The 23,555-nt window shown below is 39.2% G+C and overlaps 1 protein-coding gene across 3 annotated transcripts in view; it reads left to right on the top strand.

The window, feature by feature from the left end:
• The window catches only part of UTRN (utrophin), a 561,071-nt gene that overhangs the window by 177,700 nt on the left and 359,816 nt on the right, over window positions 1-23,555 (top strand). For 2 of the 3 annotated variants that reach the window (XM_032650818.1, XM_032650819.1), the window contains 10 exons: window positions 337-503; window positions 5,477-5,680; window positions 6,590-6,771; window positions 7,737-7,887; window positions 9,052-9,171; window positions 11,318-11,419; window positions 15,087-15,194; window positions 15,475-15,654; window positions 18,159-18,328; window positions 22,884-23,007. In XM_032650818.1, coding sequence (XP_032506709.1) covers window positions 337-503; window positions 5,477-5,680; window positions 6,590-6,771; window positions 7,737-7,887; window positions 9,052-9,171; window positions 11,318-11,419; window positions 15,087-15,194; window positions 15,475-15,654; window positions 18,159-18,328; window positions 22,884-23,007 — 1,508 coding nt within the window. The remainder of the gene's footprint in view (window positions 1-336; window positions 504-5,476; window positions 5,681-6,589; window positions 6,772-7,736; window positions 7,888-9,051; window positions 9,172-11,317; window positions 11,420-15,086; window positions 15,195-15,474; window positions 15,655-18,158; window positions 18,329-22,883; window positions 23,008-23,555) is intronic. The other variant, XM_032650820.1, reaches the window with a different exon arrangement.

Below are 23,555 nucleotides of genomic sequence, written 5' to 3'. Positions count from 1 at the left end.
TACAAATGTTGCAGGATTGAATTCTAGACTTATTTTCATACTATGAATGAAATCTGTGATGTTATCTTAGATGATAGCTTATCTTTGAGCCTTATGGGGGAAGCTTTTAGGGAAGATTTTTAAGAAATGGGATATGGAACAAAAAAAGTAGGTAATCATCTTTACCTTTGGCTCATATATTATATGAAATAGAAATTTACTGAGCTGTGGTATTGCAAAGATAATATACTAGCATTGTTTATGGGTACTAAGACAGTTATTTTATATCCAATATTGAGCAATTCACATACTTTGGACATCTAATTTAAGCTAGTTCTTATTTTCTTCCACTTTTAGATGTTGCTGTTCAGCTTCCTGACAAGAAATCCATAATTATGTATTTAACATCTTTGTTTGAGGTGCTACCTCAGCAAGTCACTATAGATGCCATCCGTGAAGTAGAGACACTTCCAAGGAAATATAAGAAAGAATGTGAAGAAGGAGAAATTAACATGCAGGTACAGGTAAATTTTTATTAATGTGTTTGACTTGCCATATTTGTTTTCTCTTAGGTACCAGATAAAAACACTTTCAGAGCATTTTTTTTCTTGACTGAGAACGTCTTGGTCTCTCAGCATCAGAAGTTCAGTTTATTGGTTGGCATGCTGTCACACGTCACATGCATGCAATGGAGAACCATAACTTTACTGACTTTACTTTTTAAGAAGGAAATGTATTATTGCATACAGCAAGGCTAGAGTTAGAGTCTAGGATTGTGATCATGCTTCTGCATAACATGCTTAAGGACCTATGTTTTTCTAGCATCTGGTCATCTTTTAACACTCTTGTCCTGTACTGAAGGTGGTTTTTCTCATGTCAGCTTAGTTCTGTTCTAAGTACTAATTTTTTTTCTTTTTTTGCCATTTTGTACCATTATATTCTCACAAGGGCCATCAAAATGTAAGCTTTTCCCTTTCTTTTAGGAGGAATAATTTTTTTTTTTTTGTGGTACGTGGGCCTCTCACTGTTGTGGCCTCTCCCGTTGCGGAGCACAGGCTCCGGACGCGCAGGCTCAGCGGCCATGGCTCACGGGCCCAGCCGCTCGGCGGCACGTGGGATCTTCCCGGACCGGGGCACGAACCCGTGTCCCCTGCATCAGTAGGCGGACTCTCAACCACTGCGCCACCAGGGAAGCCCTAGGAGGAATAATTGATAATATGTTACTTGGTGAGTTTTTCACTTAAGGGCTGACAGTGGTTTTATTCATCAGGATATAAATGAGGATCCTTTTTTTTCAGGAGATATAAATAAAGTCATGAAATTTTCTCCCTGAATAATTCTGCCTTGAATCAATCCATATTTTACCTTATTCTGTTTTAGTCTAACCAGTTCTCATAATTCATAAAATGAGAGAACCTTAACAGTGGGATGAGAACTTAAAAGGTATTTGGTCTAACATTTATCAACAAAACAATCAAAAGATACACATGGATTTCAAAGTGATAAGAAATACATTTTAGAGAGGCAGAAAGCATGGGCTTTGAAGCTTAAATTTCATCCCTCTTACTTCTTGTTTTGGGTTGGTTACTTACCCTCTCATCCTCAGTTTTATTGCAAAATCTGGGTAAAACCACCCACTTTATAAAGTTAATAAGTTTGAAGTATCTAAAATGATGTTAATAAGCACTCAGCAAGCAGCAGATATTATAATTTTTCCTTCTCATTTTGTTTAGGTATTATCATTCATTTTTATTCAACAAGATTTTTTTTCAAATGTTAGTGATAATGATAATAGTCTTGAATTGGCATAGCATTTTTTTTTTCTTCTCCAAGGTTCAAAGGACTTATTATTTCAGGTTTTCTTTGGGTAGTAGGTACCACTTCTTTTATTTTCTCCATTTCAACAAACTATGATTTACAGAAAAAGAAAAAAGCTTAGAGGAAAAGAAGGCAAGAGATGGGGCCAGATTATGAACCAAGGGCTCTTTTTAGTAGTTTTGAGGATCAAGTGATATTGAGGAAAAGCCCTAATGTTTTATCATTGAATGTTTGCTGAGAAGCATTTGTCTCTAGTAGTGTAGTTATTATGCTGCATTAATGACGCATCCTTTTCAGGGCTCAAATAATCTTCAGAGTTTGCCTTTTGGTTTTAGAATCGTTTCTTCATTGGATCGGGGTTCCTTTTGTTAGAAAGATGGAATATTCTACTTCTTATAGTGAAGGCTATTCTCTTTTAAAAAGAAGGGAGATTTCATTTGCCTTTCATGGTGTGTAGATAAAATAATCACTTCTGTTTAGGGCTCGGGGTAACATGATAAGAATTGCAGAAGCCATTTGCTGTTTGATTAAGAGCAAGTGTATTGGGACTTGCCTGGTGGCGCAGCGGGTGGGAATCTGCCAGCCAATGCAGGGGATGCGGGTTCGAGCCCTGGTCCAGGAAGGTCCCACATGCCGCAGAGCAACTAAGCCCTGTGTGCCACCACTACTGAGCCTTCACTTTGGAGCCCACGAGCCACAACTACTGAGCCCGCATGCCACAACTACTGAAGCCTGTGCGCTTGGGGCCTGTGCTCTGCACCAAGGGAGGCCACCGTAATGAGAAGCCTGCGCACCGCAACTAAAGAAGGCCCGCATGCAGCAACGAAGACCCAACACAGCCAAAAATAAATAAATAAATACATTTATAAAAAAAAGAAAAGAGCAGGTGTAATAATATTAACCTTTTCATTAATGCTTTCATTAATGCCTTAGAGGTTGAATTAAGTTAATTGGAGAGATGAAACGTGGTCAAGTTGTAATCATCTACTGTTTGACATATCTTGCAATCCTCTACTTTCCTGAGAACACTAACAGCCCGACTTCCTCTCTTGCTGTTTCTACAAACATGTGCTGTAGAGCATTAGGTGGTCAGCAAATAATTCCTGAATTTCTCTTTAATCTCTCAGTTGAAGGTCTCCTCTTGTATGTGAATGAATACCTTCTGAACACCTGCATTTAGATAATGCCTTCCACTTCCTACCTCATAGATCCTAGTGCCTGTCTAAATGACCTTTGGCTGGTCACTAACTTTCCTAATTCTCAGAATTGCTCATTAGAATATCAAGGTTTGATACTAAATGACCTCCAGGATTATTGTGGCTTTCCAGTTTTGGGGTTTTAGGTCCAGAACTTAACTCATTTTCCCTTCTCTGTCTTTGGCACCATCCCTCTCCTAATCATCCGTCATTTCATCTGTGGGCTCACTGATTCATTGTTTTTAACTCCTGCATGTTGTTTACCGGGTCCATTTGGATTCTTCCTCCAGAATATCTTTGGTGTGTGTTTTCTTTCTGTTCCAGCCCTCATACTAATTAAACACCTCATCTCCTCTTGTGGTTTACAAGGCCCAGCCCACCGCCCCAACTCATCTCAGGCCACTGCACGCCAGTCGTGGTGGACTTCTTCCTCTCCTTCCCCAAGATTCTTGTACGTGTGGGTTGCTTTCTGTGAAACGCTCCTCTACCCACTGTTTGCAGGGCAAGCTTCCCATCTTTCCTCAATTTCAATGGAACTTTTTCAGAGAAGACTTCCCTGATTAACCTAATTGAAATCCAACCCTACACACACACACACACACACACACACACACACTCTCACACACTCACACACTCACTCTGTTTCTTGCTGTCACAGTATTTTTGTAAACTATGTTAAGAATTTTAAATTGTATCTTAAGAGCATTGAGAAAGCAGTGAAAGATTTTAAGCAGGGAAGTCTTATGATGTGGTTACATTTTCCAAACATCATTCTGGCTGCTCTGTGAGAAGTGGGTGGTGGACGTAGCAGTCTGGGGAGCAACGGGGAAGCAGAGACACTGGTAGCAGGCTGTTGCAGTGCTGAGGACAAACGGTTTTTGTGAAGATGGAAAGGCCTAGATGGATTTGAGATGAATTTTGAAGGTAGGAATTGCTTACACGTACATACAAAATGTGGGTGGTAAAAGCTAGAGACCAAGGCTGGCTCCCTGATTTTTAGCTGGAGGGGTCAAGTGCATGGAGGAGGCATTTACTGAAATGGGAAGCTTGAAGAGCTTTGGGGGGAAAAACTAGGGTTTAACTACTGACAATGTTTGATATGCCTATGAGACATTGAAGTGGAGATGTTAAGGGAGTAGGACATAGGAGTTTGGAGTTTGGGGCCAGAAATATAAAGGTAAATGTTTGCAGGATGTAGATGGTTCTTTAAATCCAATGGGAATGGATGAAACCATGCAGGCAGAGTACATAGAAGAAAAAAGGGCCCTGGACTTAATTTTGAGGAGCTTCATTACTTACATGTTGGCAAATGCTGTTGAACTAGGAGGAAAGCCAAGATGGTGTTCTTGAAGCAGGGAAAGGAGAGCTTCAGGAGGGTGGGGACTGGTCAGATGTAGGGAATGCCACTGAAAGCTTAAGGAACATAAGGTGACCGGACCTCCGGGTTTGCTTGGAACAGTTCTGGTTTATGTGTGTTGTTCTAGTACTGTTGATTATCAAAAATGTTCTGTTTTTTTGTTAATTACATGGTCATCCTAAAGATGATGCTAGAAAAGTGGATTTGTCAATGAGAACGTTGGTAACACTGGCAAAAGCTTTTCCAGGTGTGTGGTGGGGACCAGTGCCCAATCAGCATGAAAGGGAGTGTTAACAAATGTAGCTGTTAAATACATGAGCATTTCTTATATTGTTCTCTATACGTTTGTGTATGTTTGAGATAGTACATAAAAACTGTGGATGAGAGTTGATAAAGTGGAGACAGGCTGTAGGCAAATTTTAAAGAATTTTTTGCTCTGGAAGGGAACAAATGAATGAGAGAGGTGGTAGGTTTGGTTTTATGACTCTAAAGTATATAAGAAAATACTCCACTGCCTAGAAGGAGCTTGGAATAACTTATTCCGCGGGCTCTTCAAAAAAAGACCAGCTAGTAACCTAGAGGGCAGCTGCCTCAAAAAAATATCGCCAGTACGACAACCTGTATGTGTGTCTGTCTTTCAGTGTCTAAAATGCAATTCAGTAAAAGCAATTTAACTAGGGTCAAAGCAGGATTCTAATCTCTGTCTCTTTAAATGACATCCATCCTTCAAGGCCCAGCAGGTTCCAGATCCTCTATGAAACTTTCCTATTTTAGCCCTCGGCGAATTCAAATAGCATTCCTTGTTGCACCCGTGGAATTTATAACTTTGTTAATAGCCTTTTTATTTTTGTTCAGAAGTGATTCATGTGGGTTATTTGTCTCTTCCCAGCTATATTAGAATGTCCCTGAGTACAGAATCCATGAGTGATGCAGCTTTTGTACTCTTTGCCATCCTAGCATTTAAAAATGCATTCTATGTCACAGCGTTGCTCACCCAGCTCCTGCGAATCAGGTGGATGCCTAAGACACAGTGGTGCCTACCTTGGTTTCTCCATCCAGTGTGTCTTTGTTGAACACCTTCTGGTCTTCACAGCGTTTGTGAGTTTTCTTGGCTTTGTCTTTATAGAGCTCAGTGCCAGAGGAGGAGCAAGAAGGTCCCCGAGCTGAAACCCCCAGCACTGTCACCGAGGTTGACATGGATCTGGACAGCTATCAGATAGCACTGGAGGAAGTGCTGACCTGGTTGCTTTCTGCCGAGGACACTTTCCAGGAGCAGGATGACATTTCCGATGATGTTGAAGAAGTCAAAGACCAGTTTGCAACCCACGAAGTAAATAATCTCTAGCTGATGAGCAGGATATATGTGCCATGGTGCCTGTGCCTCAGTCAGGGGCTGAACCCTGATGCTTGTTGTTTACTGAATTCTGCTCCACAGAAAGGTCATGGCATATTTTAAGACTTGTGATATTTAAATAGGGCTTTGTTACAGAATTGGTGTGGGTGATTTAACTGTGCACTGGAATTAGATTGCGGATTTTAATCTTACCGTAATTTGTAGATTCTGTGAAGCCACTGACGAAAAAATCAGTGCCTAGTACAGCTCGTTTCTGAAGTGTATTGTTATAGTTAAAACACAAAATGGCTAATTAATACACCAAATCTTTAGATTTGAATGTTCCCCAGGAAGTGATTATTTTTATTTATTGTATGATTAAGAAAACTCATATCCACTATTCATGTGTAATTTTATATATTGAAAATTTCCTACTATTTCAGGGATATATTGCAGTGTAGTGATTGGATTATGTGAAGAATTCTTTTGATTAAGTAGTTTCTTGGTGTTGATATATTAATTGGGAGGTCTAATTTGCTGTTTTGGTTTCCAAGTGATAGAAATGGTCATTTTCTTTAAGCAGTTTCTCTTGGGTGAGCATGGTGGTTTATTTGGTATATCTTCTCATAATTCCATGTTCACGACCTAACAGTAGCGTAATCAGCATTTACTTATAAATAGCTGGTGTCATCACATGTAACATTGTCCTCTTTGATCTATTCTTTTTGCTTCAGGCAGCTGCTTATTCCCTGTATTCAGAGCTTAAAAAATGGGATCAAAGTCTTGTTTATTTGCACTCTACATGGTTACTTTTTCTCACAGCATTAATATTTAGACATTAACAATTTATTAAGATTTTTCTTCTTCACTGAGCAGCTCCCAAATCATAATGATGTACCTTCTCAGGCTTTTATGATGGAGCTGACGGCGCACCAGAGCAGTGTGGGCAATGTCCTGCAGGCAGGACACCAGCTGATAACACAAGGAGCTCTGTCAGATGAAGAGGAGTTTGAGATTCAGGAACAAATGACCCTGCTGAATGCCAGATGGGAGGCACTAAGGGTGGCAAGTATGGACAGGCAGTCCCGGTGAGTGGAAGCTCAGAAAGAAACCCTATTCCATAGACTGCGTTGCCCAGTTTAGCACGAGGAAAAGTCTGCATGTCTGTGAGAACAAGATAACCAGAGAACTTGCCTTGTAAAATTTTGACTCTTTTCTTCATGTAGTGTTGCTGGAATTTTGTATGATCTTTGTGTCCCCTTTGATATGTTAACCAAATGAAAACGTAAAAGTTGCAATACAGAAATTAGCAAAGACATTTAATATGGACTTTGCAGTATTAAAATTGGCTAACCATTAATTCTGATAATGAAGACAGGACTATGTTATATTTATCCCCAGTTCTATTTTGTAACTTTTTTTTTAACATCTTTATTGGCGTATAATTGCTTTACAATGGTGTGTTAGTTTCTGCTTTATAACAAAGTGAATCAGTTATACATATACATATATCCCCATATCTCTTCCCTCTTGGGTCTCCCTCCCACCCTCCCTATCCCACCCCTCTAGGTGGTCACAAAACACTGAGCTGATCTCCCTGTGCTATGTGGCTGCTTCCCACTAGCTAGCTATTTTACATTTGGTAGTGTATATATGTCCATGCCACTCTCTCGCTTCGTGCCATGCAACATTTTTTTAAGTATTTTTTCCCCCCATGGTTCGTTTTGTTGCGTGTATTGTGTGTTAAGGAGCGAACTGCATTCCATGGCAATTTCCACCTATTTACTAGGCAGGAATTCCTGATTGAAGAAACAATGATTCTGATACGAATAGAGGGTGCTGTTACTTGCATTCTTTGACTGCATTTAATTGACTCCATTTAGGAAGAAAATAAATTTTTTTTTTGCTGGTTTCTGTATTTAAAGACCAAATGCTACTTTTAATGGTTAGACAAGAATGCGTTCCCTGCCCCATTTCTTTGCTGCTTGGAGTGTGTATTTGCTGTTGCAAAGGGAAGAAGGAGTGGGAATAATGCTGTGTTCCCCTTGGACAGGCTGCACGATGTGCTCATGGAACTGCAGAGGAAGCAACTACAGCAGCTCTCCGCCTGGTTAACACTCACAGAAGAACGCATTCAGAAAATGGAAACTTGCCCCCTAGATGATGACTTAAAATCCCTACAAAAGCTGCTAGAAGATCATAAAGTAAATCTGGCTCATATTTCTTTTATACCTTATCAAATATGAAAAAGCAGCACTTAGCATTCTCAGGAGCCGATGGCGTCTATCATTAGTGCAGAGATGGGACACTTCTTCAGTGTGCTCTTTTATTCAGCAGCCTGTAGGGTAGAGTGCATGGGGATGTGACTTTTCTGAGCCAGGGATGAAAGCACAGGTAAAATTTTATGTGGGTATGTGTAGTTTTCTTATGAAAGTACATAGTGTTCATAAGATTCTCAGGGTTTGTTTTTTTTTTTTTGGACCTATGAGTGGTTAAGAACCCTAGGGTGTTGCGTGAATGCAGTGTGTGGGGAAATAAGGAAACCCTCAGATGGATCTGTACCTAATCCTTTCAGGAAAGCTATTGCTTCTTCTAGGTGAAGATTCAAAATTTGGTGGGAGATTTAATTTGGTCACAAATTTAAGAGATAACTTTTCATAGTCAAGGAAAGGTAGAGTAAAATAGGCTCTCTGTGAACTGAAGAATTTTATTTTTCAATGAAATATCTAGATAACTGATAAATAAAGCCTTAGGGATACATTAAGCACAAAAACTCAAGGCATCTGATGACACTATTGGTAGTGTTTGAATAAATTACCTATATACATATGTGTTGTGACCTGCAATGCTCTTCCCATGGAGGAAGTGGGAAGAGAAATTGTCTGTATACCCCTAATTGCTTTCCTGGGTAACAGAACAGCTTCTGACTATCAAATAGCATTCGACTTATCTGTCACTTTATACCATGTTGCACTAGATAAAATGATATCTGACTATGTGTATTCAAGTTTGGGACTTTATTGACTTAATGATTCTATATTCTTAATTCCTACTATAGGCGCTCAACTTGTTTATGGGACACTTTTTTTCTTTTTCTTTTGGCCAAAACTTGGAATAAAAATAATAGAAGTGATGACATCCCATTTGCAATCTGTTATGACATTGCATTTTCAAACTGCTTTGGTTCATAATGAAATGTAAAGGTGTATAATGGGTTTGTTTCATTAGTAGAACACTTAGGCTAGTGATTGGAAATTTAAACACAATGCCTCATTAAATGTCCTTAATTACTATTGACAACTGAGTGGATTTTAAATAGGTAAATGGGAAAGAGTAGACATAATGGTTTATCTTAATTTTTTCTCTAGAGTTTGCAAAATGATCTTGAGGCTGAACAGGTGAAGGTAAATTCCCTAACTCACATGGTGGTGATTGTTGATGAAAACAGTGGTGAGAGTGCTACAGCTATTCTGGAAGATCAATTACAGGTAAGACCCTGTAAAGCAGGATCGTCCCAAGGGACCTGTGGTCTGAGCCCCAATTGCACATTGCCCCTATTCTTCCTGTTCAGTCTCACTGTTTATTTAGAATCATAGAACAATCTTCTTTAGGTTGTACTTCCCAGTTGGGATTCCGCAGCATGCGGGTTTACAGGAGAACCTAGGTATCATTCCTTTACTTCAGTCCTTGGGGAATGGTTGGGGCCACCTGTGGTCCACAGCTGCCTTGGGCATATGAATAAGATGTGGAAGCATAAGAACTGATCTCAACAAGTGGTCCACAGACTTCTTGCTCAGAATCACTTGACGAACTTGTTAAGATGCATATTTCTGGGCTCTACGCAGACCTAAGTCCCTGGGAGTGGGGCCCAGTGAATATGTAAAGAAAATGTAAAGTTTGAGAATTTCAGCCATGTGGGATTTAATATCCCTGTTTCTTTGGTAGATCAATGTGTGAATGTCAACCCCAGTTCTGCGAACCTTGCTTCTTTTTGCTCAGTGACTATAGTGTATCTTTACAAGTCTTTATAAAGAGAGTTTTTGGTTGACAGTTAACCCTTGAAAACTTGGGGTTAGGGGCACTGACCTCTCAAGTGGTTGAAAATCCAAGTATAACTTTTTACTTCCCCAAAACTTAACTACCAATAGCCTATTGTTGACTGGAGGTGTTACTGGTAACAAACAGTCCATTAGGACATATTTGGGTTGGCCAAAAAGTTCGTTCAGTTTTAAGGAAAAATAAAAGACACACTTTTCATTTTCACTAAGAACTTTATTGAACAACGTATTTATCAACCAAACGAACTTTTCGGCCAACCCAATATTTTGTGTTATATGCATATCTACAGATGCTTTATGCATTCATGAATACCTAACTTTTTCTTAATTTTTTCGATATCCCTAGGTTATGTGCTTTGTCTTTATTTCAAATTGTCACAAATCTCCAAAATTTTTTCCAGTGTATTTATTGAAAACAATCCAAGTATGAGTGGACCCGCAGCTCAAACCCCTGTTGTTCAAGGGTATTTTACTTAAACAATACTTGGATTATCTGATATAATGTTGCCAGCTGATGATTTTCAGTAACTTTCAGACTATAAATTATCATATGAAATTCTTTTTCTTTTGTATCATTTAAAATTAGCCAGTGGTTTTGAGCCTTTGGTGCAGTAGTATTTAGTTATTATAGTAATCTGAGAGGTAGGCATTTATGTCTTGCCTATTTAATAGTGAGGAAATTCAGAGGTTTAAGTAGGCAATGAGTTTTCACACTGAGACAACAGACCTGTCTTATGGCTCTGCGTTCTCTACCCTTTGAGCTATGCAAAGCTTACTCTGGTATTAAGTAGTGAAGTAAGATAATATTAATTAAATAATTATTGCTCCCAAGTAAGTAATGAAGAAATAAAATTTACAATTTGTTAATCATTATTTATAAAGCGGTAATAAAATAATTTTTGGGGAAAGTCATCATGAAGATCGATTTTTTTAAACTAATCAAATTTATTTAGTTAGTTTTGCTAATACTTGTAATATTCTGTTGCTAAGTTTTGTGGAATTTTCTATGGATCATGCAATGTAAACAGAACAAATCAATTAAGTATTTTTTTACAGAAATTCTCTCATTCAAAACATAGTTTTTATAAATTAAATTTTTTTTTCATAATTTTGGTACTACAGATGAAAATTGTCTTGGCATGTAAAAGGTGCTTAAGAAACAATTGACGCACTGAATTTTGTCTTAAAGATAATTATAGCCTGAAGAAAATGGAAGCACCGAAAATAGATGTTTGCTTTATTTCGAAGGTATATGTGAAACTGTCAAATTCTCGTATAAAAACCACAATAAAATGGAAAAGAGTGGGAATTTGGGGTCAAAAGTTACAGGATGGAGTTCTAATTGTGCCACTTTCTAGCTACGTAGTGTGAAATAATTAAATTCTATGGAAATTAGTTTTTCTCATCTATAAATTTATAGGATTCATCTGTATTACTTAAAGCAACTTTCATAAAAATATTTTTCATAAATTGCTACTTCGTAATGGAGAACGATGGATGTCAAGAATTTCTTTAAGGATTGTGTTAATTATCTCTTAAGGCTTTGTTGACAAAGGATGGTTTCTTCCTTTTCTAGAAACTTGGTGAACGTTGGACAGCCGTGTGCCGATGGACTGAAGAACGTTGGAACAGGTTACAGGAAATCAACATTCTGTGGCAGGAATTACTGGAAGAACAGGTATGAAGCTGTTATCCATAATGGGCAAAATAAGTGGTGAAAAGTAAACCCATCATTAATTATGGCATTAGAATAAAGTCTTGTTTATTTTTCTTCAAAAGGAAAATTTAGAAATAATTATTTATTATGTTAAAAGTCAGCTTTGTATCCATTTTATCATGCAATTTATTCATAGAGATTGCATTATATATTAGCTCCATTGTAATAATAATTTGACTTGGTTCATTACTGAGAATATTAGTATTTAGATATGCTACTTTTAGGATTTGCTTGACATAATTTTTACTGCATTTGTGTTGGGTAATGTATTTGAACTTGTATCCATACAGCCTAGCATATGGTTTGTGCTCAGTACATAATGATAAATGAATCCATTCAATACTTTGTGAACTTTAAACCACAAGAATTTTTCGTGATTTTTAATCAGGATAACTACTGAAATTAATAAGAAAATATTATTTAGCAACACCATTGATTGAACACTTAGTTAATTTTTTTTTCACTAAGGATTAACATAGAAAATGAACCTTTTGAGCAAAGCTGCCACTTCAAGTTTTCAGTCTGAGTGGTGGCCCTTTGCCCATCTTCATCCTTCCAGAAAAGCAACCGTCAAAACAGAATACAAATAAGCAAGACTTTTCCTCAAAGTGCCAAAGAATTGTGGTGTAGAAAATAAGCAGATACTCTGTTCCCACTTCTCAGTGTCCATTGTGAGTCTTTTAAATGCATTTCATTTCCATCCACAAAAAGCGGCTATATTCTTTTCACGGAATAAAAACAGATGTGTGATGTTTTGTGATTTACTAAATATGGTGGCAGAGAGAACATCTTAAAAAGCAGGTTGCAAAATTTGTCCCAGTGAAGTTGTAAGTTACTGCCACCTGCCCCCAAGACCAGAATTGTCCTATTAAGAATCACATAATGGACCTGATTCTGAAATATTTACATTTCGCTTTACAAAGATTTAAATTTACTTAGTCCCTTTTATTCAGGCCAATGAGTCACGTAGAATAATTAAAATTTTACTTCATTAATGATAGTGGGAGACATTGATTGCTAGGGAACCACTGTGTTACTCATCTAAGCAAAATAATTTAAAATTTGGAAAGAATCAAAATTTGGTAATTAAAAGTATTTAAAAATAGAGGGTGGCTGGGATTTTGGCCATTTATTACCGTAGGTTTAAAAATGACCTTTGAATGGCCTTCTGTTAGTGATATGGAAGGAGAAATTGTGTTAAAATGTAGAACTGAAGCCAACACTGGTACTTAATTGATAATTTGCTGTTAAAGAGAATGAGACCAATCAACCGTGTCTGAATTAGAAAATCTTTCAAGGGATTATTGTTCACTCAGTTGCAGAGGCTTTAAGATAGAAATGGGCTCTGAGAATTAGTTCAAAATTTCTGTGGCATAAACCAAGTGTGGCAAGCAAGGTATTCTGTGATTGACTTTAACCTACCTTTCCAAACTTAACTTTCCCTCAGTCCTTCCATGTACCCGGTGCTCAAATCCTGAATTCCCAGTTTGTAGCCCATTCCTAGACTGTCAAGGCCACGAGAGTAGTGCTGGTTCTTTTTCACTTCTCTATTCCCAATGCATTTGGTGCATGATAGGTTGCTTATGGGTTTTGTTGTATTGTTTTCATGGTTTTGGAAGAGCGAACTGGTTTTCTAGCCTCTGTGTTTTTAAGTGTGGCATCTTCCTCAGAATGCCTTTTTACCCATCTCTTTAGTTTTAAGTTCTCCCCACCTGTTACCAACCCTTTCGAGTCCGGCTCCTACAAGGGCCCTCTTGCCCAGTGATGCTCGAGCCAATAGAATGAAACCTAGTTTGGTTCAGAAGCAAAGGAAAGTTTTATTCTTTTTTTTTTTTTTTTTTTAATTTTATTTATTTTTGGCTGCGTTGGGTCTTCGTTGCTGCATGCAGGCTTTCTCTAGTTGCGGCGAGCGGGGGCTACTCTTTGTTGCAGTGTGCAGGCTTCTCATTGCAGTGGCTTCTCTTGTTGCGGGGCACGGGCTCTAGGCATGCGGGCTTCAGTAGTTATGGCACGTGGTCTCCATAGTTGTGGCTCGCGGGCTCTAGAGCGCAGGCTCAGTAGTTGTGGCGCACAGGCTTAGCTGCTCCGCGGCATGTGGGGTCTTCCCGGACCAGGGCTCGAACCCGTGTCCCGTGCATTGGCAGGCGGATTCTTAACCACTGCGCCACCAGGGAAGTCCGAAAGTTTTATTCTTCGAGGAAAGAATGGAGAGGAGTGAGCTTGCGCCCTAGAGTCCATGCTCTCCCCAGCAATCATTGGTGGGGCTTCTTTAGAGGGTTCTTCTTGGCGGGGAGGGGGTGGAGTTCTGTGTTGCTCATGGCTCCAGATTACAGTGCTGGGCACAGCCCCTCTGCACATGGCCTGCTGCCGCCATCTTGGACTGAGGTGTCATGCCCGGCACTTCTGCATACCGGCTGCCGAGCTGAGATGTTGGGCACGGTGGGTCTCCTCTGGGAACCAGTCCACCTTGTTAGGTGCAAGGACTCTGCACATGGCCGCCTACAGGCAAGTGAAACTAGACTAAGCACAAAAGAGGAGGTTAGAACTTATCAGCTAGATTCTGCCTTATTTTTCCCGGTACCCCAGTGGGCTTTGCCAGTGACATGTCCATCTAGGACCATGAAGTCACCTATAAACTCCCTCCCCCTCCCCACTGTTTCAGAACTGTAAGCGATCTCTTTGTGGTGTCTGCACTTTCTAACTGGTGGCACAGTTATTTTTGTGCGTATCTTATCACTCTTACTACATTGAGGACAGGATCCATGTTTGTCTTGTATTTTCTAATCTTTCTCCTTTTTTTGGTGGAATATAAAGGCAGAGAATGGTTGTTAAATAAACTGATAAATAAAACAACTAGAGAAAGAGTTGATTCCAAACACAGAACCAAGAATTTCCCCCCTCAACTCTAGAAAAAGGTTTCTGTGGTAAATACTACATTTTGGGAAAAATTATCCCAATGCAGCCATTTTTGTTGTTTTTACTCCTCCTTCATGTTTATCTCCCTACTTTACTAAATATCTTCTGCCTAAAAGACATGCATCACTGGCCAATGAAGTTTAAAGATCTTTATGTTGACTTTGGACTATCCTCAAACTTCGTCCTCTAGTCATAATTGCTGTCAAATCTGGAGCATTAGTGTGGTTGTCCTGCAAGATGCATGAAAAAACCATTGGCTTCGGAGTGTGGGTCTTTGACCTGTCTCTGCAGTTAACAAGCCAAGAGATCTTGGACATATAATTTGGCTTCTCTCTGTTTCTTCCTTAAAATGAGGGGCTGAGACAAGAAAATCTCTGACCTTCCCTCTGCATCTAGAGAGTTATAAAGTGATTCTTTTGGAGACTTGGATAGCTGGATTTAGCCTTTTAGACCCACCTACTTCCCTGAGAATTAGGTTTACTTATCCAGGAGTGGGGCTAATTTCAGGTCCATCTGTTGCAAATCTGAGAAGGGTAATATCTTAAAGATGCCTTCCTGGGTCATTTATGCCTCAGGCTTAGGTGTTTGAAGTCCTTATCCCAGGTGTGGATAAGCTTCTAGTAACATAAAAATTGGAGATTCTGGAACTTGATTGAATTGAATTATCAAATGATTCCCTAAATATATTTCTAACTTTTATTATTCTTTGTAGTGCTTGTTGAAAGCATGGTTAACTGAAAAAGGAGAGGCTTTAAATAAAGTCCAGACGAGCAACTTCAAAGACCAAAAGGAACTCAGTGTCAGTGTTCGACGACTGGCTGTAAGTGATGTCATTGTCAGCATCTGTCTTTTAAGCCTGTGATATCTTACTGTTTTATATCAACGGTTAATACCATTTAGTGAATAGACTCATTACCTAACTCTGGAATGCTGCCATGTAATGATCTAGAACCAGGAGTCTTATCTTTTAGCTTTAGGGAATTAATTGCAAGGCAGGTGAATTTTATAATAAAATATACATGTTTACATTTCCTGACTGGGGAACAGAAAGATAAAGTCCTGTTAAAAGGGAGTCATCTAATAAGTATCTGAAATACTAGATTTTGAAGGAAGACATGGAAATGAAGCGTCAAGCATTGGATCAACTGAGTGAGATTGGCCAGGATGTGGGTCAGTTACTTGATAATCCTAAGGCATCCAAGAAGATCAACAGTGACTCAGAGGAACTGACTCAGAGATGGGATTCCTTGGTTCAGAGACTAGAAGATTCCTCCAACCAGGTACCTTTTGCTTTGGGTAATGTGTTGTGCCATTAAGTGGAAATTATATGTTCAGGTTTGTTTTAGTTTTTGTGAAATAAAAGTAGTAGCTAAACTAAAAAGTTGGTTTCTTATACCTGGTTTACTGTAAAATTGAAAAATTTACATGTGAATATCTTCTTTAGTTTTCTAAAGTAAATTTTAGTAGACCTTCAAAAAACTTACTGATATCCAGTCATTCAACCCTTAGTAACTGATAACACTTAGACATGAATCCATTAAATGATCTTTAAATCTTAAATAATCTTATTAATTTAAAGAATATTTTAACAAACTGAACAAAATTAACACTTTGGTTTGTACATGAATGTTCATAGCAGCATTATTCATAATAGCCAAAAAGTGAAACAACTGATAATATCCATCAATAGATGGATGGATAAACAAAATGTGGTATATCCATGCAATTGTTAGGCAATAATAAAATGAAGTACTGATACATGATACAACATGGATGAACCCTGAAAACACTGTGCTGAGTAAAATAGCCAGTCACAAGCTTAATGCACTATAATTCTATCTATATGAAGTATCCAGAATAGGCAAACCCAGAGAGACAGGGGCCAAGAGGGAGAGGAAGATGGGGAATGACTGTTTTGGGCACAGGGTTTCTTTTTTTTTTTGTTCTCTGAAGATAATATAATTTATTTAGATATCAATAAAGGAAGGAGATTTAGAGGGCTTCCCTGTGGCGCGGTGGTTGAGAGTCCGCCTGCCGATGCAGGGGACACGGGTTTGTGCCCCGGTCCGGGAAGATCCCACATACTGTGGAGTGGCTGGGCCTGTGAGCCATGGCTGCTGAACCTGCGCGTCCGGAGCCTGTGCTCCGCAACAGGAGAGGCCACAACAGTGAGAGGCCTGCGTACCACAAAAAAAAAAAAAAAAAAGGAAGGAGATTTAGGAACCACACTTACAAAGAACCAAGAAGTAAAAGAAGAAATCAAAAGGACAATTAGAAAATTATTTGAGATTAATAAAAACAAAACCAAAACATACCAAAACTCATGAATTCAGTGAAAGTAGTGTTCAGAATGAAATTGATAGCTTTACATGCCTATGTTAAAAAAGTTATATCAACATCCTAAACTTCTCCATTAAGAACTAGAAAAAAGAGTAAATTAAACCAAGTAGAAGAAAGAGAATAAGAAATATTAGAGTACAAATATCTAATGAAGAGAATGGAAAAACAATTGAGAAATTAAATAAAACCAAAATTTGATTCATTGGAAAAATGAACAAAATTGACAAAACTTTAGCCACACCAACTAACCACAAAAGAGAGGACTCAAATTTCTCAAATCAGAAATATGAGATGATATCACTACCAACCTTATTGGAATAAAATCATTGTCATCATCACCATCATCTTTTACATATTTCTCCAGAAAGTAGAGGTGGGGAGGACGTTTCCCAAATAATTTTAGGAAATGTGTATTCTCCTATGCCAAAACAAAGATATCACAAGCAAAGAAAATTTTGTATAAATATCTCTATGAACATAGATGTGAAAATTCCCAAGTAAATACTAGAAAATCAAATCCAATAACATATAAAAAGAGTAATATGTTGTGACCAAGTGGGAGTTATCTCTAGAAGGGAAGATTGAAATATCAATCTATGCATTACACCATATCAATAGAATAAAAGACAAAAACATGTGATCATCCAAATATAAAAAAGGCATTTGACAGAATTCAACACCCTTTTATGATAGAAACACACACCAAACTGGAAATAGATGGGAGCTTTCTCAACCTAATAAAGAGCTTCTACATAAAAACCAAAGACCAACATCACACTCAGTGATGAAAGACTGAATACTTTCTCCCTCATGCAAGGAACAGGACAAAGATGTCCTTGTACTAGAGTTTCTAGACAGGATGATTAGGCATTAAAAAGAAATAAAACTCATGTGAATTGGAAAAAAATAAAACTATCTCTGTACTCACATGATATAACCTTTTATATAGAAAATCCTAAGGAATCCATACACACACACACACACACAACTATTAGACTGATAAACATGCAACTAGCTTGCAGGATACAAGATCAGTATATACATTTGAATATATTGCTGTACGTTATTGATAAGTAGTCGTTCCTGAGGTCTGGAGCAGGGGTGTGCAAACTACAGGTCTTGTGGACTAAATCTAATCAGCTCCTTGTATTTGTGAATAAAGTTTTATTGGAACACAGTCATGCCCATTAATTTATCAATACATATTGTCTATGGCTTTTTTCCTGCCACAATAACAGAGTTGAGTAATTGTGACAGAGACTTTAGGGTTTCGTTTTGAAATGATAAAACTATTCTGGAATTAGAAAGTGGGCATGGTTGCACAACTCTGAATATATTAATAACCATTGGACCGTACATTTCCAAGGGGAGAATTTTATGGCATGTGAATTATATCCCAATAAAGCTGTTATAAAACATTAAAACTGGATGATTTTTATTTCAGGTGACTCAGGCTGTCGCAAAGCTGGGAATGTCCCAGATTCCTCAGAAGGATCTTTTGGAGACGGTTCGCCTAAGAGAACAAGTAACTACAAAAAGGTCTAAGCAAGAGCTGCCTCCTCCTCCTCCCCCAAAGAAGAGACAGATCCCTGTGGATCTGGAAACTAAGAAAAGGTGAGAACAGATAGAGACTATTTTCCAAACCCAATCCCACACATAATGTATTTTGTACTCAGAACTTATTTTGTACTGATCACTAATCATATGCAAATTTAGACATAATTATTGTAATGGAAATTCAACTACCGAACCACTCACTACCTCTGAGTCTTCTGAGTATTTCACTTTACACTGCTAAGCATCTAAATCATCTGGATGATTTTATTTATCTTGGGTTCAACTGGGAGAACTGTGTGACAGAACCCTTCTTCCTTTCCCATCAGTTACCTTGGGTGGATATGATTGTCCCTGATCCCTCATTTATTCTTTCTTTCTCTATCACAGTTCCTATCCACAGTTTCCCTATCCACAGTTTTGCTTTAGATCCATCTCCTTATTCTTTGTGACTCTCCTTCCTCTTCTCACCTTTAAAAAAACGTACTTCAGGGAAGTAATTCATTTTTAGTCTCCTTTTCTTCCTTTTCCCCCTTCTTTTCTTTTTTCATGTCTTCTTTCTTTGTTAATTCCTTTGTCATATTTATTAATAGATTCTTCATGTTTTGCTTTAAAATCCATCTTTGGTAAAATATCTTTTCATTTCTGACTCAAAAGAAACTCAGGATCCTTATAGGAGGAATAACCATGGCTGGCATATAGTGAGCTTTTACTAGTGTCAGATCCTCTGTAGAGCTCTCCTGTGGGCGAGGTACTGTTCCTCACAGGCACTGGAGCAGGTAGTCTCAGAGCAGCCCTTGAGTAGTGCTATCATTCTTGCCCTTTGACAGTAGAATCCCAGTGCTTGGGTAAATGGGCTGTTATTTTTGCCTGAATAAAAATGATATGATTTCCCCAGTTTAGCTTTTGTTAGACAAAGCAGGATTGTAATTTTATCTGATGACCTTCATTTTGATAATAAGGCTGTGTTCCTGCCTCCTAAGAGCATCTCCTTGCAGGACCACTGGACCTCTGAGTTGCAAGCAGCGGCTGTGGAACTTTTACTTCTGGAGCCAAGGTAGCAGATGAGGGAGATGCTTCTGATGTTGATATCACCATAGACCTTTCATTTCCTGAGTGTTTATATTCTGTCAGTGTATCTGGCAGGGTGTCTCTCCAGTGCTGACTATGTGCATTTGGAAGCTGGGAAGGTTGTAAAAGACTAGGGCGCATAAATAGGTTCTGGTACCAATTCTGACTCACAGGTTTAGTCCTACAAGACTGCTTTCTCTTCCTCCTCCCCTGCCCCAGACCAGATGCCACTTATAAGCCCAGGTTACCTGTGTTTCTTACCTACTGGCTACAGGTTGGAGGTTTCCACGGCCTCCTCCTTGGACTTGAGACGCTAGTGGCAAATCCAGGTTGTTACCTATATTCTGACCAACTGGTTATAATTCAGAGGTTTCTAACACCACCTCCTCTGGTTCAGTTAATTTGCTAGAGCAGCTTATAGAACTCAGAGAAACATTTTACTTAATAGATTATCTGTTTATTTTAAAAGGAATGCCACCCAGGAACAGCCAGACTGAAGAGATGCACAGGGCAAGTCATGGGGAAAGGGTGCAGAGCTCCCATGCCCTCTCCAGGTGCCCCACTCTCTCTGAATATCCATGTGTTCACCAACCCGAAGCTCTCTGAACCCCATCCTTTTGGGTTTTTAGGGAGGCTTCATTACATAGTCATGATTGATTAAATCATTGACCTTTGGTGATTGATTCAACCTCCATCCCCTCTCCTCTCCCCTGAGGTCAGGGGGCTGAGACCGAAAGTTCCAACCCTCTAATCACAGGGTTGGGTCTCCTGACAACCAGCCCACCTTTTTAGGTGGGATCCAAAAGTCATCTCACTAACATAACAGATGACACCTTTGTTGCTCTCATCACTGGAAATTCCAAGGGTTTGGGGAACACTGTGCCAGAAATAGGGACAAAGACCAAATATACATTTCTTACTATAAATCACAATATCACAGTGCATAACTATAAAACCTTAAACACGACCATGTTATATAGGGTGAATTCTGCTGCAAGAAACAGAATACTGTACCCAAAGTGACTTAAACGATGAGGTCATTGATTATCTTACATTACAAGAAGTCCGGAGGTGGGGCAGTTTTAATGGGATGGTGTGGGTCAGCATCCTGGCACCTTGTCTCTGCCCTCCTCAGCATGTTGGCTTTTCCCTTGTTTTCTCATGGTCCCAAGATGCTGCTGTATCACTGGGCATAACATCCTTGTATAACCTGATTTATAGGCAGGTAGAGCAGTTTTTCCTTATTTGGAGAAAAACCTTTCCTGGAAGATATCAGCTAACTCCCGCACCCTGGTCTCAGTGGCCAGGATTCAGTCACTTGCCCACACCCTGGGTTCCTGGGAGGTTGAAACTGTCCTGCCTTTTCAGTCTCTATGGTTGTGTTCTGGGGTACTGGGGCAGCAAGGAAGAAGTGTGGGGAGGGAGGTGTCTCTTGGTGGGCAACTAGTTGTGAATTCCACAGTCTTTTATCCATGATTTGATTGATGCAGAAATGCCTTCAGTTCATTCCTGGACAAATGGAGGCTTGAGTACATCCAGTTCATTCTAATAGACGGCAGTGGAGTTTCATTATTAGAAATTTTGCCCAAAGTTTGCCCCTCTAAGTCTATTCATGTGTGCTAGTTTTGCATCTTGGAGTGATATAGAGCTACATCACCCCCCTTCAATATGGTACCTCTTCAGAATTTAAGGGTAGGTTTCATATTCTAATTTACATTGTCCTAAAGTCTAAGTATTCTTAAGCATCCTAATGTGACATGGTTTCCAGATCCTTTAATGTTTTTAGTCTGATGGAGAAACCACTATTAGCTTGTCTTAAAATGGGCTGTCCGAGCAGATGTGAACCTTGAATAACTGCTTAGCACAGCTTATAATACATGCCTCAAAAATGATGGTTTATTTCCCCTTCTCTTCTCCTGGTGCTGCTAGTGGCTGGTTTTTTGTTTGTTTGTTTGTTTTTTCAGTCACCACAGGGACAGTCATTTCCTATAATCTAGATACATTTCTGTTAACATGAGCTGAGATCACTGGGCCTCCAAGGCGTTCACATTGCGCCTTCTCATATTGAGGGCAGAGGTGGAAGTAAGTCTCCAAAATGTCATTTAAAACATATGATCTTTGGTTTCTGCTCCTCTTCTCTGAAAGATTAAATAGAAACCGGCTCTTAAGACGACAGGAGGCGTGCACCATTGTCTGAGTGATACTGTGACCCCTGGTTATTTACCTAGAGTGTCACAAAATCCCATTCAAAGTACCAGAAAAATTTATCTTGATGCAAAGACAAATATTCATAATTCACTAGAAACTCTTTGAGCCAAGTTTCCCAAAAGAATCAGCAAGGACAACCTGTGCTTTGCTGAAAGTCTCTGAAAATACCCAGATCTTGCTTTGAGAAACCCTGGGGCAAAGCCCTGGATAAGAGGACAGACTCCTCAGCTTGAATCCCAGCTCTACCTTTTGTTAGCTTTGCTGCCTGGAGTAGTTATTTAAAACCTCTGCGAGCCTCAATTCCTGCATCATTAGAAAGGATAATAACAGTGTATACTCACAGGGCTGTTGTGAGGCTTCCTTGACTTCATAATGCACATAAACCATTTAGAGAAGGGCCTGGCATATGGCCAGCAACCAGTGACTGTTCCTCTTCTTGTTCCTCCTCACTGTGGTTTTGACCAACTTTCTCGACACCTCTAAAGTCTGTCCCCTTTTCTCCTTTCCACTGTCATTTGGTTTGGCTTCTGATACTACCACAGCCTGTTCTCTGGACTTGCCTCTCTTTATTCTTTCTCCTCAGTGAACACAAAAGGGTAAATATAATCATGTCCGTCCCATGCTTTAAGCCCCTCACTGGCTCTCAGCTGTCTTTTGGGTAAGGTCCAACTCCTTAATCTATCCTGCAGGGCTTTCCAGTCACTGGTCCCTGTGGCTCTCTGCCACACTGTCAATTGTTCCCCCCTGACTAGTGCTTGCTATTCCAGCCACACCTAACTACTTATAGTGTGCAAAATGTGTTCCTCCCTTTCTTTGTTCTCCTTTTATGCAGAAAACTCCTGGGCACAATGCTGTTGTTCCCCAGGAAGCCATTCCCTCCCCATTGGCTTAGGAGGCATCCTGTGAATTCCTGGGATTGTGTTGGTTTACCTTCATATTAAGAGCCCAGTCCAGTGCCTGGCATATAGGAGACTCAGTAACTACATGTTGAATTAAACAAGGCATTAACTTAGGAATGTCTGTACTTGTTCTTTTCTGCTATTATCTAACCAAATCTGTTTTTCATGATCTACAAAGGGTTTACGAAAGTATAAGTGGTTTCTTATAATGTTTAAAATTTTTATTTAATTATTTTCTTTATTCATTGACACTACGATTTTGTTCCTGTTTTTCGTACTTTTAATTGTAAATGTATGACCTTATTTTGTATGGTTACTGTATTTCTCGGTTGCCTTTATTTTTGATGAGTGCTTAAAAACACATACCTCTTTCTTGAGCCAAGTGAAACAATAGAAGAAAATGACTGCCATTTGGTAACATCTGAATTTCAAATCAGGTTTGATGCTATAAGTGCTGAGCTGTTGAACTGGATCTTGAAATCAAAGACTGCCATTCAGGCCACAGAGATAAAAGAGTATAAGAAGATGCAAGAAACATCAGAAATGAAAAAGAAGTTGAAGGTAAAACATAAAACAAAAATATTGCAGTGAATAAAATATTTCATCAGGATGGATTTGCTTTTGGCATAAAGATGTGATGGGATCCAAAGTCTTCCAAAATGTAGCCGTAAGATACCTTTTAGAATGCTGTAGTACATTTTGTTATTTTTCTGTTTTGTTTTTTTTTTTGCGGTACACGGGCCTCTCACCGTTGTGGCCTCTCCCGTTGCGGAGCACAGGCTCCGGACACGCAGGCTCAGTGGCCATGGCTCACGGGCCTAGCTGCTCTGCGGCATGGGAGATCTTCTGGACCGGCGCATGAACCCGTGTCTCATGCATTCGCAGGCGGACTCTCAACCACTGCGCCACCAGGGAAGCCCGTAGTACATTTTGAATCTATGCAAGCTGGCTGGCATCAGATCCCTGTGTGGAGGAGGAGTTTTGTTTTTGTTTTTTTAATTTGAAGGATAGTTGATATACAATATTTTATTAGTTACAGGTGTACAGCATCGTGATTCAGTATTTTTATAGATTATACTCTATTTAAAGTTGTTATAAAATAATGGCTA

Source organism: Phocoena sinus, chromosome 12 (genome assembly GCF_008692025.1).
Source record: "Phocoena sinus isolate mPhoSin1 chromosome 12, mPhoSin1.pri, whole genome shotgun sequence".
NCBI lineage: Eukaryota > Metazoa > Chordata > Mammalia > Artiodactyla > Phocoenidae > Phocoena > Phocoena sinus.
Note: the sequence above shows the minus strand (reverse complement) of the source record. Positions and strands in the feature narration are given on the sequence as shown.